Source organism: Phyllobates terribilis, unplaced genomic scaffold (assembly GCF_046119375.1).
Source record: "Phyllobates terribilis strain yellow unplaced genomic scaffold, ASM4611937v1 Scaffold_4__5_contigs__length_816908805, whole genome shotgun sequence".
Classification (NCBI taxonomy): Eukaryota; Metazoa; Chordata; class Amphibia; order Anura; family Dendrobatidae; genus Phyllobates; species Phyllobates terribilis.
Genome location: NW_027362764.1, coordinates 670,817,200 through 670,833,316, shown reverse-complemented (window position 1 = coordinate 670,833,316; position 16,117 = coordinate 670,817,200). Strand labels below are relative to the sequence as shown.

Sequence of the window (16,117 nt, the reverse complement as noted above, 5' to 3'; positions counted from 1 at the left end):
AAGGAACTGGAACAGAGGAGAAAGGAAGCAAGGAGCACAGAGAAAGGCCCAGAGACGCAAGTAAAGAAGGAACCCCACATGCCCAGGAGATACAGGGTGAAGGGTTGGCAGAGCAGGGTACCGGAACCCAAATTGGTGGAGGCAACAGATTCCTCAGCCAAAGACCGGAGGTGGTCACCACATCTTGGTGCGACCCCCCACTACATCCACCAGGAAAGCATACCGCATAGGGTCAGGGAAACCGGAGATAGGTTTCGCCAACAGAAGGCCCGAGGGAGCTGGACAAAGGTGGGTCACTGGTGGGGACGGCCAGAGAAAGGAAAGGAAGGGAGCCCTGTGCCACGCTCTGGAATTGCCTGGGAGTTGGTCGAGTCCCTTACCTGGTGGACGCAGCATGGCTTGGGCAGTCATCGCCTGCAGGATTGACACGAATAACAACTGTGAGTAAAGCATTGGAAACTGCAACCGCACGTCTCTGTGTTTCATCGCCGCACCAGCACCATTAGTACTGGGACGCGCACACCATCACTCCCACCATCTTCTACACTAGCTGCCCTGAGGCAATACTTCTCCCGTGGGGAGTTATTCCATACTCGGCTGTGCAAACTACATCAGCCTCAGCGGTCTGCAGCGCAGCGGCGGTCCCCACTGACCGCAATCCACGGGTGGCGTAGTCGGACACTTGTTACAACATTAAGACTGCCACTGAATTGACCACCCTGGGCACGGACCGGGTCGCCGCCACACGGAGACTACAACCCCCAGCATCTTACAGAAGGCCCGGCTCCGGGTATCACCTGCACAGCACAGGCCCAGGGGGCGCATCAAATATACCTTCATGTGTCCTAAATTTCCAGTGATGGCAACTAGTGATGAACGCAAGTGCTCGTTATTTGAGTTTGCCTAGGTGCTCGGGTATGCACCCAGTATACCAGGGGCTTGAGTGACAAGCATGTTTTATGACTGTCTATCAGCAGCGAAACATGTGGCCGCGGTGACTCGAACATGTCACTCGAGCACCCGCGATACTTGTTGCATACCCGAGCACCCTAGGCAAACTTGAGTAGTGAGCACTTGCACTCAACACTAATGGTGACATTTTATTTCCTACCAAAGGTGCACAGAGGTCTTTTTCCCATCAGAAGCAGACCCATAGTGTCAGGCATTGACTGCCTAGGACACAAAGCAGCTACATACCTTGACCAAATCTACAACCATTTTATTGAATTTCTTTCTGTTCTAAAAATGTGACTTTGACCCTCGTTTGTTCATACCTTTATTTATGTGTTGCAGTGTCATTTCTATTTCTTATGTTATTGTTTATAGAACAATATAACAGATATTTATATGGTAACCATTCTACTTTTAGTGAATTGACTCTATCACTCATGAGTCACCTGGAGCAAGAGAGGCAAAGGAATCTAAAGTAGGGTCACCCTTGTCAGAGAAAGTTTGTTTTATACCATTTTTTTGTTATGTTTCAGTTTTTAGACACTTTTGGGTGTTCTCGGTGACTTTCATGGGTTTTTCAAGTAACGTGAAAAGTCTGTAAGGCATGTATTTCACAAAAGAATAAAGAAAATTCCATTTTATCAAAACACATATAACATATCACTGCAAATCCTGATAGAGCTCTAGGCAAAGAGTAAATCCCGGAGAATGAAGTCACATTATTTCCTTACAATTAAATAAGCATATAGTGCATGCAAACCTCTAATATTATTTGTTGTGACCTGGCAATAATGTTTTCATTATCTCAGATGAACATCAGCAATGCAGGTTTGCTTATTTTATCTCAATTCTGGTTGAATCATTATTTGCGGCGTGTTCATAGATTTTCTATTCATTCCTAGAAAATCCACAGCTTTGAGTTATGCTTTCTTGAGGTTTAATTTCCTTCGTAATGAGATTCCCCAGCCTGTGACATAAATCATTCTCACCAACCTGCTTCAGCCTTCTGCTGTTTTTCAATTTTTTCCAGCCTTCCCAGCAACGAGTCGATTTTAGTTTTGATTTGGGTCAGTTCCTTCTTGATTGTTTGCAGCTCATCTGATTTCACTGGAGAGAAAAATAGAAGCAAATCATGAAAACAATAATTTTATCCCAACAGAGCGATCGTACAGCTATCTCAAATGTTCCGTGTATTATGGTACAGTCATGAGCTATCATTTCTAAGTCTGTTATTTTCTATTATATGGATTTTTAGCAAATATTTTGCAGCAGAGAATTAGGTTCTTCTAAAGGATCCCTGAAATTAGTACTCTCAAAATAGGTCTATCATCCAAAATTAAGCCATAATTATGGGGTGCTAGAACATTTATTTTAACCATGAATCTACTGGCTCTTAAATGTAACACATACTGCCCATATGATCTGTACTCAACATCTCTACAACATACTGCATAAGGTACTGTTCACACCTGTACTGGAGGCTTCATCTGATTTGTGGCTCCATTCTTCTTGTCAAATGACATGAACAACCACAAGACCCAACAGATGCCATTATATCAGTTGACAGCATAAATCCGTGATGGTATCAGTCAATGGTATTAGTCAATACTAAACTGTGCATAACAATTACATTAGTCTACATTATACTTGTGTATGTACCCATACAGCAAGTGCATTAAAAAGGTATTTTTAGCATAATTTTGCCCATATGTGAAGTTCTTAAAGAAGTTGGGAAGGAAGAGTTACTACAACATCTACAAATCAGCAGTTAAAATGGAGCTAGTAAGGATTTGCCGATTCCTTACTCCACCTACTTTTAGATTAATACCTTTATCCCATAAAAGTTTATTGTTTTTTATGTGTCTGACCTAAATTTTCTAATTCTAATTATTTAAGTAGTTTTTCAGATCTGAAGTGCTGCTGTTCTCCAAACATCGATGCAGGTTTTTCAAAGGAATCCCTTTCTTCAATACCAGGCCACTCTTCACAGGACAGGCACTATGCACCACAAATGACAAGATCTTCACCTTGAAGTTCTGAAATACACGGTCTACTTACTGTACCTCTTTCTTAACTTCAAAACACACCTAAATGAAACAAGATTTTCAAGCACTGAGGAGGCCAAATCATTTTTTGAATGGTTTAAAGAATTAAAATGAATTAAATCATAAGTGTGTAAAATAGATAAGAACAGATTCTGTTACTGCCGGAGGGGATTTTACTGGGAAATTCGATTTACAGAGAAGTTATTCTCTGCAAATTTAACGTTCTTTATTATACTCTAGTATTTCTCAAGATCCCAGAGCATAATAGTCTTAAAGGGAATCTGTCACCCCCTGGCACTTATTTGACCTCTAATATGGGCATACAGGTGATAGAAATGTAAATCTATACTTACCTGTATGCCTCATATTAGAGATATGGTTGCATTGAAATTGCTTTTTATTCAATCTGTTTTCTGATGCTTGCGGGCCAGGAGACGGGAAGAAATCGCCACCTACTTTGTGAATTACAATGTTCCCCCCCTCCCCTGCACGTCAGTACCCTGTAACGTGCAGTCTTGTTGTCCTAATCATGTGCACATGACCTTTAATGGAAGGCGCACTGTTTTCTCCCGGCTATGTTGTTTTCAGCAGTGATCTTGTGCACAGGTGCCAGGGAGTCACTGTGACTCGCCGGCGCCTGTGCTCAACATACCTGAACATAGACAGGAGGATAAAGTGCGCCTTGCATACAAGGTAAATTGCATAGGCGCGGGATTTGGCTATGTGACGTGCAGGGGATTTGGCACTGTGACGTGCAGGGGAGGGGGGAAAAATTATAATTCAAACAGGAGGCGGGGATATCTTCCCATCCCCCGGCCTGCAAGCATCAGAAACGTGAAAGCAACCAGACCTCTAATGTGAGGCATACAGATAAGTATAGATTCACATTTCTATCACCTGTATGCCCATATTATAAGATAAGTGCCAGGGGCTGACATATTCCCTTTAAGATGTAAAAATAAAGAAAATACTTATATTCACCTCACTACTCACCTCTTCAGCCACTCCCGCTGCTCCCTGCCGCTGGACAGTCCTCCGCGCCTCCATCGCATCGCATCTCTGGCCCAGTGTTCACTTTAGGCACTGGCTTCCATCTGTGAGTTGGCCTTGAAGCATGCATGTTTAGGCCGCAAACTGCAGCCTAGTGTGAACGCCATCCCAGAGATGCAATGGGGGTGTGGAGTACTGTACAGCAGGCAGGAAACAGCAAGGAGAGAAGAAGCAGGAGAGGTGACCAATGAAGTAGGTATTTCATTTTTCCTTTAAACCTTTTGCCAACCCTCTTCTGTTTGGTAAGTCGGCAGCCACAGCTGGCAGCCATTTTGCTGAATTCACGCAAAGTGAATATCTAAAAAATCTAAAAAAATCTGTAATCTTCACTCAAATAAATTCACCCATTTCTAGTGTGGATTTTTTTTTTTAATGGATCAGTATATCTGGTCTGTTAAGCTCAGTGTATGCCCTTTTTTTCTGGATCAGTTAAGTTGCCCACTTGTCAATGTATGATCATTAAATAACATATGGAAACTGCTTGTTTTAACTGATGCATTTGGCTGTCTAAATGTGCTTTATGCCATATCTAGATTTATCAAAAATATTGAATAAGTTGGAGTCACCTATGAAACCACAACTAATAAGAAGTCCCCATCCGTATCAGATTTGGTGACCACCTGCCAACTCTTTGAAGCCAAGAAAGTGGCTTTCTCCATTCAACTCCAACTTCAATTACTCCAGGCACTGAATCACTAAATGAACAGGTTGCCTTACTTTTTTCAACACTGATATCCAATGTCTGGTAATTTGAAATGGAAGCATGCCTACTTTGGATACATTCTGAGAAGAAGAAGCTATAGGATCTTATGTCTGCACTGCTTGAGAAGTCACAGTTTATAGGTAGAAACACTTTTATTGAAGAGAGGTTCAGCTGGATTACGCATTTCAAGAGCAGATCTTCATAAGGTCAAATGCATATAACCCTTTGAATACATCATACATCTTTGATATGGTATAGATGAGGGAATCAGCCAGGTAACTGATCTATTAATCTTCGATGCAGCTGTTATATTAGAGAACTTTAAAAAATACGGCTTAAAAAAGTGTATTGGCGTAATGACAGTCTAAAAAACGGTACTGACAGTCATAGAAACAGTGTATTGCCAATGATTAAAAGGTTAAAGAGAAATAATCTATTTGAGCTATATAATAGTAATTAAAATAATAATAATTAGCATTTGCTCATGATTTTTTTTTATGAAATTGTATTAAAATGTCCCATCTTTTGTTGGCCAACTTTTTTTGAAGGCATTGGTAGAAGTTGCATTGCAATTCCGTCTGCCATCTCATACTAATATGATGCTTTTCTTGGTAATGGAGGTTTTTTTTTCTTATTTTAATAAGGCAGTTGGACATATTTTCACAATGAATGGTTCTCAGCTGAAGCCATCTTTTCTTCCTTTAGAGGAAACCTCATCAATGCTATAAGCGATCTGTGAATTTGTGCAAATTCAATTTCAAAAGATGTCTAATGAAAAGGAATAAAACTCCGATCTGAGAGAAATGACTTCTGTAAGATGAATGGCATGGGAGTAGCTCTCTAAATACATTTCAAATCATCCAGAAGTCAAATCCTTTGCAGAGACACCATGAATAATCTCAGTAAGAATAGACACTATTTCTACAAGTAGATTATAATAACAAATATTTCCAGTATTTGCTATCAGTGTTATAGCTGCAGAAAAAAAGGAAGCGGGAACCCATAAGAAATATATGAACAAACAACCTAAAAGCTTAGCAGTAAATAAGGTTTGGGATTACTGACGACGCCATCATAGTGGTGTCAGATTCTGAGACATCTTATAAAGATGCGCACGTCTTTCCATCCTCTGGTTACAAAACAAAGGAATCCAAATCCCAGCTCTGTGTATTAGGTGCACATTTTAAGATACACTTCTCAGACTTGTGAAAAAATGTAAAGTTTGTTCTGTTTCTGTTTTTACATATGAGAATATCTATGCTGGATTTTCATTTAAACAGTTTAAAAAGTTAAAGTGATGGAATTAATAAAGTGACTTACTAACAATTTGAAACATTTATTAAGCACTTAACCTTCATGACACAGTTATTTTTGTTCTGAGAGGGGCTTTGAGAGCTATAATTTTCCATCAATGTTGTAGTAGTTCCATCAATTTTGTTAGTTGTAGTTTTTAATGGCAAAATTTTAGCCCTCTCCCTCTGCCTAATGGCTATTGATGAAATACTGCAGATGACACAAAGGCAAATGGGGCACTAGGCCCTATTTGTGAAACAAAATCACCCAGATATATCACTTAGTCAATTGTAGAATACAGCAATGGCGAGTATCATAAGACTTAACTTTTAATATCTATTTTAAAATTTACAAAGTATCACCTGCTAAAAATAAAAAACACCCATCTCTTTCCATGTAACGGGTATTGATCAATGGGCCACAGTGGTGGGCAATAGGTCAATGTAGAGTTAAATAATCCGGACCGCACTTACTCTATGCGCACAGCTCAGATGACAGTGATCATCAAAATTCATGTATATACTAGAGTTCCTATGGTTGTAGTATGTCACATTCTAGAGCATAAGTGTCAAATTCTGGCCCATGGACCAGGGTGGTTTTATTTGGCCCACGACACCAGAACCATCACCCCTATGTTGCGCCATTATTCTGTATGGAGGACTATGTGGTACCCATAATACTCTAGTGAGGACTATGTGGGGCCCATTATTCTGTATGGAGGACTTTTTGGGGCCCAATATTCTGTATGGTGGACTATGTGGGGCCCATTATACTGAATGGCCCTCGACTTTGTCCAAATATTTCATTTTGGCCCTTTGTGTGTTTGAGTTTGGCATCCCTGTTCTAGAGCAAGGTTCCTCATCCTGTAGCTTGTGAGCCCCTGCTGTGTGGCTCCTGGCTGTCTGCTTCCTCGGTTCATTAGTGTCAAATATAGCAGATAGCCACCAGCAGGACGAAGTGGAGGAGGTTAAGACTGCCTCCTCTTCCTTGCTGGTGACATCATCCCCTTCAGCGTGCATCTGACACTGCCTCCTGATTGGCGCTGTGCACTCAGCATTGCAGCACAGTGAGGGGACGTTACTGATCTAGTGGGCATAGTAGTAGTACCCACAGGATCACAGAGCACTAAGAGACCATCACTCCTGATGGGTATATACATCAAATACCTCATAGGGGTGAACAAGACATTTCTCAGATATGCCATTTTTATTTTTGCCAAAATACCTGGTAGTGCCCCATTTGGAATATTTTTGCTATAGCTGTCAACTAGTCTTTGACATCAACTAAGGGACACTTGTTTCTACTCCTCTGTACTACATGACTATAAAATTATTTATTATGGGACATTATTTAGCAGCATTTCTATGAACATCTGAAACTACAACTTATGCCTAATACTCACCAAACATCTATCTCATTGTATAGATATACATGAAAGGGGATCAATCATCAGATTTTACATCCAAATCTGCATGCATTATTAAGTAGATCCCTTAAATCCATGTCATAATGGCTATATTATCCTGGTAATAAGATGAGCATTTTATGGGCCCAGCTAGTGCTGGACTCAGGCAGGCAAACTTGAAAAAAAAAGATTATACAGTATAGGTGGCTGATTCTGTTCAAGGCATTTTGAATTCACAAAAAAATTGGATTCTTTTGTATCTTGTGGTAATGTAAATTTAGCAAAATGGTGCCTGGCTGCCGTGTTTTTCTGAATTGTAGAGGGACAGACAAAAAAAAATACCTTGCTGCTAACTTGCCCCAGTGCTGAAACTCACTATCCAGTGCTTTGCGTGTCCATTCTGGCTCTCCTGTCAGCTTCACATCGAGGTTTCTAGTGTCGAATAGGTCTCAGAAGTCACGACACATGCTGTGATGTTCTGATGTCCAGGAGCATGCCACCAAAGCCTAATCAATGCACGTCATGAAGTATTGAGTCCCCCAAGTTGCTAAATAGACCATTGGTGACGTACGTTATGATGTCATCATGTGATGCCTGAGGCCTGCTCTGCAACAGATGTCCCAGGACTGAATGAAAATGATGGAAGAGCCAAAGATAACAGGAAGAGTACCAGAAGTATGGATAACCGAACATTAGACTATGGAGGCAAGACAAGTGAGTGCCAAGGTATTTTTTTACCCCATGTTTATTATGCTCTGAGATCGAAGTAATGACTTTGAATTGAATTTCCTGGCCAAATTAGAGTGCAATGTCGCTCATCACTGTTACATAGCCATTGTGACATGGATTTTAAAAGTTAAGTAAATCAAGTCTAAGAGACGTATTTCATAATATGTGCAGTTTACAGTATATAGTGAAATCTAGTGACAGATCAAAGAGGGCTAGCAACCTCACCAGTTAGGTTGGATCCATGTAGTCAGTTATAGAGTAACTGTAGTTTCAAAGAGCAAAAGCTGTCCTATGTGAATACATGATGAATATCACTATTTCTGGCCATTATATGACTTGTATTCTGCATTTTTGTCAGTTTCCCCCTCTTCTGGCTCTATCTCTAATTTTAATTCCACTAGAAGCTGGAGTAGGGGGTGGTGAGATGAGCTGCTGTGATCTTACTTGTACACAGCACAAGACCTACTGCAGCAGGATGGAGGGCATTATACTGCAGAGCTGAGCTGTATTCATCTAAATCAAGCTCTGATGTGAAGTAAAATACTTGCCAGAGAGCTCTGCACAATGGTTTTGTTTCCCTTTGCCTGTTTCCTCCTTCTGCTCATGACTCCTCCTCCCCCTCCCCATAGTGTAAAAGGGACTATTTTACCACCTGAAGTTTGTCTTGTTTGGACAGCATGGATTAGAGCTGTTTTTTCAAAGTAGTGGACAAGTCCAGAAGGCAGGGGGAGGAGAAGAAGAAAAAGATTTGGCTGATAACTGGGGAAGGAAGCAGATTTCTCTAATATAGTGTATCACAAAGTTTCTTATATTCTATTGTACTATTGATTTATGCAAAGTTTGTTGAAAGAACAGTTCCATTTTAAATGCAGAAGCTGTAGATTTATCATATTTCATACATACAGAGTAAGAAAGAATTTTACACTTGTTTTGCCTTCACTCTTGTATGACGTGCATACAGTTTTAGAGTAGGATTTAGTTACATTTGTCCTGGCACAGATTCCCCTCAGGTGAACTATTTTGGGAACTATAAGAAAACAAAGTGACTTGTCCAATGCCACGAGGGAGTGACATTGGAATTCATGCCAGGTTCTCTGGGTTAGGTCACTGTTAGTCAATGCATGTAGCCACTGGCTGTAACCTGTCATAGCTGCACATACATTTATAGAAGCGCTAGACCAAAAATGTGTCCTTTTTATACTTATTGTACTGTTGAATGTAATCTGCTATTCACTGCTATCAGAGATTCAGTAGATGACATCTGTACCCTTGTTCAGTCCTATTATTGAGATGAGGTCCTTTACATTATGTCTCCATCCTCTTTGCAAACCTACAGAATAATTAACTTACATAAGTAGCTCACTTAGCTACTTATGGGTTTGGGTTATGGGTTTGGGTTCCTGGAGAACTGGGATGACTTCTCAGTTGGTTACAGGTTCTACACTAGGGACAGGCTGCACCTCAATGGGGAGGGTGCAGCTGTGCTGGGGGAGAAAATGGCTAGAAGGTTGGAGAAGTGTTTAAACTAGGGATTGGGGGGGGTATTAATTTTATAGGTGGGGAAGATAGTGCAGATAGTGACCTGGGCACAAATAAAGAAATTGGGGGTGGGGTTAGAACAGTCAATATAGTAAGAAGGAATAGAGGTACAGAGAGATACATAAAATGCATGTACACTGATGCCAGAAGCCTCACCAACAAAATGGAGGAATTTGAATTAATTTTGTTGGAAAATAATTATGACATGGTGGGGATATCTGAGATATGGCTGGACGAGAGCCATGACTGGGCAGTTAATTTGCAGGGCTATAGTCTGTTCAGAAATGACCGTACAAACAAGCGAGGAGGGTGTGTGTTTATATGTAAAATCATCCTTAAAACCCATCTTGCGTGAGAATATATGTGAATCTAATGAAAATGTAGAGTCCCTGTGGGTGGAGATAAGGGGAGGGGGAAAAATAATAAATTACTGATAGGGCTTTGTTACAAGTCTCCAAAAATAATGGAAGCAGCGGAGAATATCCTCATAAAGCAAATAGATGAAGCAGCGGCTCAAGGAGAAGTCATTATTATGGGAGACTTCAACTACCCTGAAATACATTGGGGAACAGAAACCTGTAGTTCAAGCAAAGGTAATAGGTTTTTGACAACTATGAGAGACAATTACCTTTCACAACTGGTTCAGGACCGAACAAGAAGGGGGGCACTGCTAGACCTAATATTAACAGGTCAGACCGCATATCAAATATACGAGTTGGGGGTCACTTGGGTAATAGTGATCACAAAATAATAAGTTTTCATGTATCCTTTAATAAGATGTGTAGTAGAGGGGTTACAAGTAGAGATGAGCGTTGTTCTACTCGAACTGTTCGCCAATCTCAAATTCGAGCTGTTTTGGGCGGTGTTCGAGCTGGTCGGCGAACACGAACAATTTGAGAAAAATTCCGCTGTTCGAGGTTATGTTCGATAACTGTTCGTGCACCAAAATCATAACTGGATTTTTTCTCAGTAATGATGAAAATTAATGTTAATACGCAGTTTGAGTGTACAGCGGGGTGGGGGGAGGGGCAGGGGATGGATCTCTGCAGGAACAATGAAGATCTCCATTTTTTTTTCTCTTTCCCGCATTTGCAGTGGGGAGGTGCAATCTGTCAGCCTATCAGCAGCGCACACACGGAGCGAAGTGCTTTTTTTCACACAAGCAAGGGCATGTGTGATTGGCAGTGTATGTCACATGTCCTTGCCCTATAAGACCAAGCCATTTTCCCCGTCGCCACCATTTTCTCACTGCTGCAGCTGCGTGTTAGACGGCACCGCTGTTGCTGTGTGCGCTATACCTTGTTAATTTCAAGCCAATTTTCGCACAAATATACAGATAGCTTGGGAGTAGGGAATAGTTGTGATTGCAGTCCTTTTAAGGACTAGGTTACAGCATTTCCTACGACTTTTATCAAGCAGGTCTGTGCTCTTAAATAGATAGATTGTGGGAGTAAAGACTAATTGTAATTGGAGTCCATTTCAGGACTAGGTTACATCAGTTCCTATCAGTTTTTGCCAGGCAGGTCTGTGCCAGTGCTGTGCAAGTTTTTTTCACAGCATTTGGCTGAATCTAGCAAAGCTAATCCTTTTTGGCCTATTGCAGAGTGTGTTAGTCAGTGGAGTAGCCTATCTGTGTTGCAAGATATACCACCTGTGTATAGAATACCAATTTTTTTACTGCACCTAGTGAAGTAAAATCTTTTGGGCATAGCATCATTCTATTAGTCCATCTATACTGACCTCCATCAGGTTGCAAATTAAAAATAATTTTTTTCTGCATCTAGCTCTGAAAAAATATTTGGGCTTCTAGCAGTGTGTGGGACTTGGTCTATTAGTCCATCTATACTGACCTCCATCAGGTTGCAAATTAAAAATAATTTTTTTCTTCATTTATCTCTGAAAAAATATTTGGGCTTCTAGCAGCGTGTGGGACTTGTTCTATTAGTCCATCTATACTGACCTCCATCAGGTTGCAAATTAAAAATAATTATTTTCTGCATCTAGCTCTGAAAAAATATTTGGGCTTCTAGCAGTGTGTGGGACTTGGTCTATTAGTCCATCTATACTGACCTCCATCAGGTTGCAAATTAAAAATAATTTTTTCTGCATCTAGCTCTGAAAAAATATTTGGGCTTCTAGCAGTGTGTGGGACTTGGTCTATTAGTCCATCTATACTGACCTCCATCAGGTTGCAAATTGAATAAAAAAAATTTCTGCATCTAGCTCTGAAAAAATATTTGGGCTTCTAGCGGTGTGTGGGACTTGGTCTATTAGTCCATCTATACTGACCTCCATCAGGTTGCAAATTAAAAATAATTTTTTTCTTCATTTATCTCTGAAAAAATATTTGGGCTTCTAGCAGCGTGTGGGACTTGTTCTATTAGTCCTTCTATACTGACCTCCAGCAGGTTGCAAATTGAATATAATTTTTTTCTGCATCTAGCTCTGAAAAAATATTTGGTCTTCTAGCGGTGTGTGGGACTTGGTCTATTAGTCCATCTATACTGACCTCCATCAGGTTGCAAATTAAAAATAATTTTTTTCTGCATCTAGCTCTGAAAAAATATTTGGGCTTCTAGCAGTGTGTGGGACTTGGTCTATTAGTCCATCTATACTGACCTCCATCAGGTTGCAAATTGAATAAAAAAATTTTCTGCATCTAGCTCTGAAAAAATATTTGGGCTTCTAGCGGTGTGTGGGACTTGGTCTATTAGTCCATCTATACTGACCTCCATCAGGTTGCAAATTAAAAATAATTTTTTTCTGCATCTAACCCAGCCAATAGTTTTGGCCTAATACCACAGTTTGGCCACTCAGCTCTGCTCGGTTACCATCCATTGTTTTTTTGTGCAAACAACTCCAGAGTTGTGAATTAGTTAACCACCAAAATGAGTGGAAAAAGGCCTGCTGCTGGTGGAAAGGGGAATAGGCGTGTTGGGAAGGGGAAAAAAGGTTGTGTCCGTGGGGTAGGTGCAGAAGAAAGACCATCTTCCAGCCAAACTAAAATGTCTACTTCTTTTAGCGGACAATGTGATAAGATCCCTTTCTTACGGCCACGCCAATCGCTACAAATGAGGCACAAAAACAGCAGGTGCTTCAACGGATATCAAGTGCTCCTTTAAGTGGGCTCTCCTCCACATCAACTTCAACATCACAAATACTCCAGTCCTCAAAGGTGTCACCCAAATCGCACTTGCTTCCTCACAGCTCCCAAATCTCCAGCTGCCCGTCTGAGTATGAGGTAGAACAGATGGTTGAGTCTGCAGAGCTGTTTACTCATACTATAGCCTGGGAATCAGAGGTCGACTCCAGCGCTTCTGTGAATCCAGACGAGGAAATGATCTGCACTGATGCCCAGAATCTTTATGAGTCGGATCCAGGACCAGACGCAGAAGGTTCTGACCATAATGTAGACACTCATTCCCAAACTGTAACTCCTGTTGGTGGAGACAATGAGGAAGACGATGATAAGACTCAAATACCTGATTGGAGCGACAACTTTAGTTTTTTGTCAGGGCAGGAACAGGTTGGCTCTGAGGACGACGGGTGTGATAACGCACAGGGTGATGATGATGAGGTCGGAGATCCCACTTACTGTCAACCCACAGTCAGCCAAGAGATGAGGTCAGCAGAGGAGGTGGAGGAAGATGCTAGTGACGACGAGGTCAGGTTGCGCCTTCCTGGACAGAGACGTAGTACTGGAAGCACGTCAACAACTGCATCCTCAAACACAACTCTGCCTCTCACCACAAGTCGTGGTGGCTCTTCAGGTCGCATGGGTGCTAAGCCTTGCATAGCCTGGGCATTTTTTCAGATCGATAAAGATGACCCAACTCGTGTTATCTGTAACATTTGTAAGCAAAAGCTAAGTAGAGGCCAAAAAATACATAGTTTGAGTACTTCATGCATGAACCGGCACATGGACATGAAGCATAAGTTGCAGTGGGAAGCTCAGTGTGCTACAATGCGGCCTAGCCGGCCGGGCCAACCACCATCTGCCATATCTTGTGCATCCGCGGCCTCTTCATCCTCTGTGACTGGGGGGACAGCAGTCACACCTGTTTTGGGGCGCAGACCTGCCACCTCTTTACCCGCAACAGCCAGCGTGATTGGCAGGTCATCATTTTCTTTGGAGGTGGTAACACCAGCTGGTCTTGAGCGCTGTCCGACATCGATAGCACCACCTTTGGATCAAGGCAACCTAACATGTCCGCCTGCATCTTCCTCACAGACCGGCAGTTTGCCGGGGACACCCTTATCAACCCCGTCTAAGCACAATAGCCAGCCCTCGGTCCCTCAGATGTGGACAAGTAAAAGACCATTTCCTCCTAGCCATGAGAAAGCTAAGAGGTTGAATTTCACCATCTGCAAGCTCTTGGCTACAGAAATGCTGCCTTTCCGCCTGGTGGACACAGAGGATTTTCGAGACCTTATGTCCGTCGCAGTGCCCCAGTACCAGATGCCCAGTCGGCACTACTTCTCAAAGAAAGGTGTGCCTGCGCTCCACCAGCATGTCGCACACAACATCACCGCTTCTTTGAGAAACTCTGTGTGTGACAGGGTGCATTTCACCACAGACACTTGGACGAGTAGGCATGGACAGGGGCGTTACATGTCGCTGACTGGGCACTGGGTAACTATGGTGACAGCAGGACAAGGGGCTGCTGTCCAAGTCTTGCCGTCCCCACGAGTTGTGCGTCAATCCTCTTTATGTCAAAGTTCCTCCACTGCTTCTGCCTCCTCAACCTCCTCTCGGTCTTCCACCTGCACCCAAAGCCTGTCTGGTCATGCCACAAGCTTTCTAACTGCGCAGAAGGGATCCTGCACACCTCCTTACTATGCTGGCAGTAGGGCTCAACGTCATCAGGCGGTTTTTACATTGAAATGTCTGGGAAATGTGAGTCACACAGCTGAGGAGTTGTGGTCAGCTCTGGAGAACCAATTTCATGAATGGTTGTCTCCACTGGACCTGAAACCAGGGAAGGCCGTGTGCGACAATGCTGCAAACCTGGGTGCGGCCCTTCGCCGGGGCAATGTCACACACGTGCCTTGTATGGCTCACGTGTTGAACCTGGTTGTCCAGCAATTTTTAGCCCACTATCCCAGACTAGATGGCCTTCTGCAGAGGGCACGGTCGCTGTGTGCTCACTTCCGCCGTTCGCATCCCGCAGCTCAGCGACTTACATCTCTACAGAAGTCGTTGGGCCTGCCACTTCACCGGCTAAAATGCGATGTGCCTACCCGGTGGAATTCAACTCTGCACATGTTGCAGCGACTGTGGCAGCACCGACAAGCCCTGGTGCAATACGTTCTGACGTATAGCCTGGGCCAACGAGATTCAGAGGTGGGGCAAATCACGCTGGAGGAGTGGTCTCAGATCAGGGACCTATGCACCCTTCTGCACAGTTTTGAAATGGCGACGAAGATGTTTAGTGCTGACGATGCCATTATCAGCATGACTATTCCGGTGATTTACATGCTGGAGCACATGTTAAACAGAATTCGGAGTCAGGTGGTGGCACAAGAGGAGGTGGAGGAAGTAGAGGAGGAGGAGTTGTATGCGGAAGGGCTAACATCTGCAAGGTCCAGACGGTCGGCAGCACCAAGGCGGCAGGCATGTGAGGGTGGGGGAGATGATTTTACCAGGGCGCATGGTAGCAGCCAAACTAGTGAGGAAGGTGCAGGAGCCCAGGAAGAAGTGGAGGACGAACTGATGGAAGACTCATCAGATGAGGGAGACCTTGATCACATTTCTGTTGTGCGAGGTTGGGGGGAGAGGACAGAGGAAGGAAGCATGATTGTTACCTCGCCACCAACACAACAGGGACTTGGTGCTCCTAGAGGCGCAACACACATGAGTGCCTTCTTGCTGCACTACCTGCAACATGACCCTCGAATTGTGAGAATTAGAAATAATCCTGACTACTGGGTTGCCACACTGTTAGATCCCCGGTACAAAAGTAAATTTGCAGAAATTATTCCTGCCATAGAAAGGGATGCACGCATGCAGGAGTATCAGCAGAGACTGTTGCAGAATCTTACATGTGCTTTTCCACAAAATACCAGTGGTGCACGTTGTGAATCTCACAGTTCCAACTTGCCAACCGTGGGACCGTCAAGTGTTCAGCACTCAAACCGTAACAGAACCACAGTATCTGCTGGTAACATCAATTTTGCGGAATCATTTCACCACTTTTTTAGCCCATCCTTTGCAAGGCCACAGGAGACAAGAAGTCTGACACATAGTCAACGCCTAGAGACGATGGTACAGGAGTATCTCCAAGTAAACATTGAAGCCACGACTGTGTCACTGGACCCTTGCTCTTTTTGGGCTTCCAATCTGGATAAATGGCCGGAGCTAGCCACTTACGCCTTGGAGATCTTGTCATGCCCCGCAGCCAG

General features: G+C 42.9%; 1 protein-coding gene across 5 annotated transcripts in view; it reads right to left on the bottom strand.

Moving 5' to 3' along the window:
* Positions 1 to 16,117, bottom strand: part of RALYL (RALY RNA binding protein like) — an 897,462-nt gene that overhangs the window by 54,500 nt on the left and 826,845 nt on the right. For all 5 annotated transcript variants that reach the window (XM_073679515.1, XM_073679514.1, XM_073679512.1 and 2 more), the window contains one exon: positions 1,945 to 2,058. In XM_073679515.1, the coding sequence (XP_073535616.1) occupies positions 1,945 to 2,058 (114 nt within the window). The remainder of the gene's footprint in view (positions 1 to 1,944; positions 2,059 to 16,117) is intronic.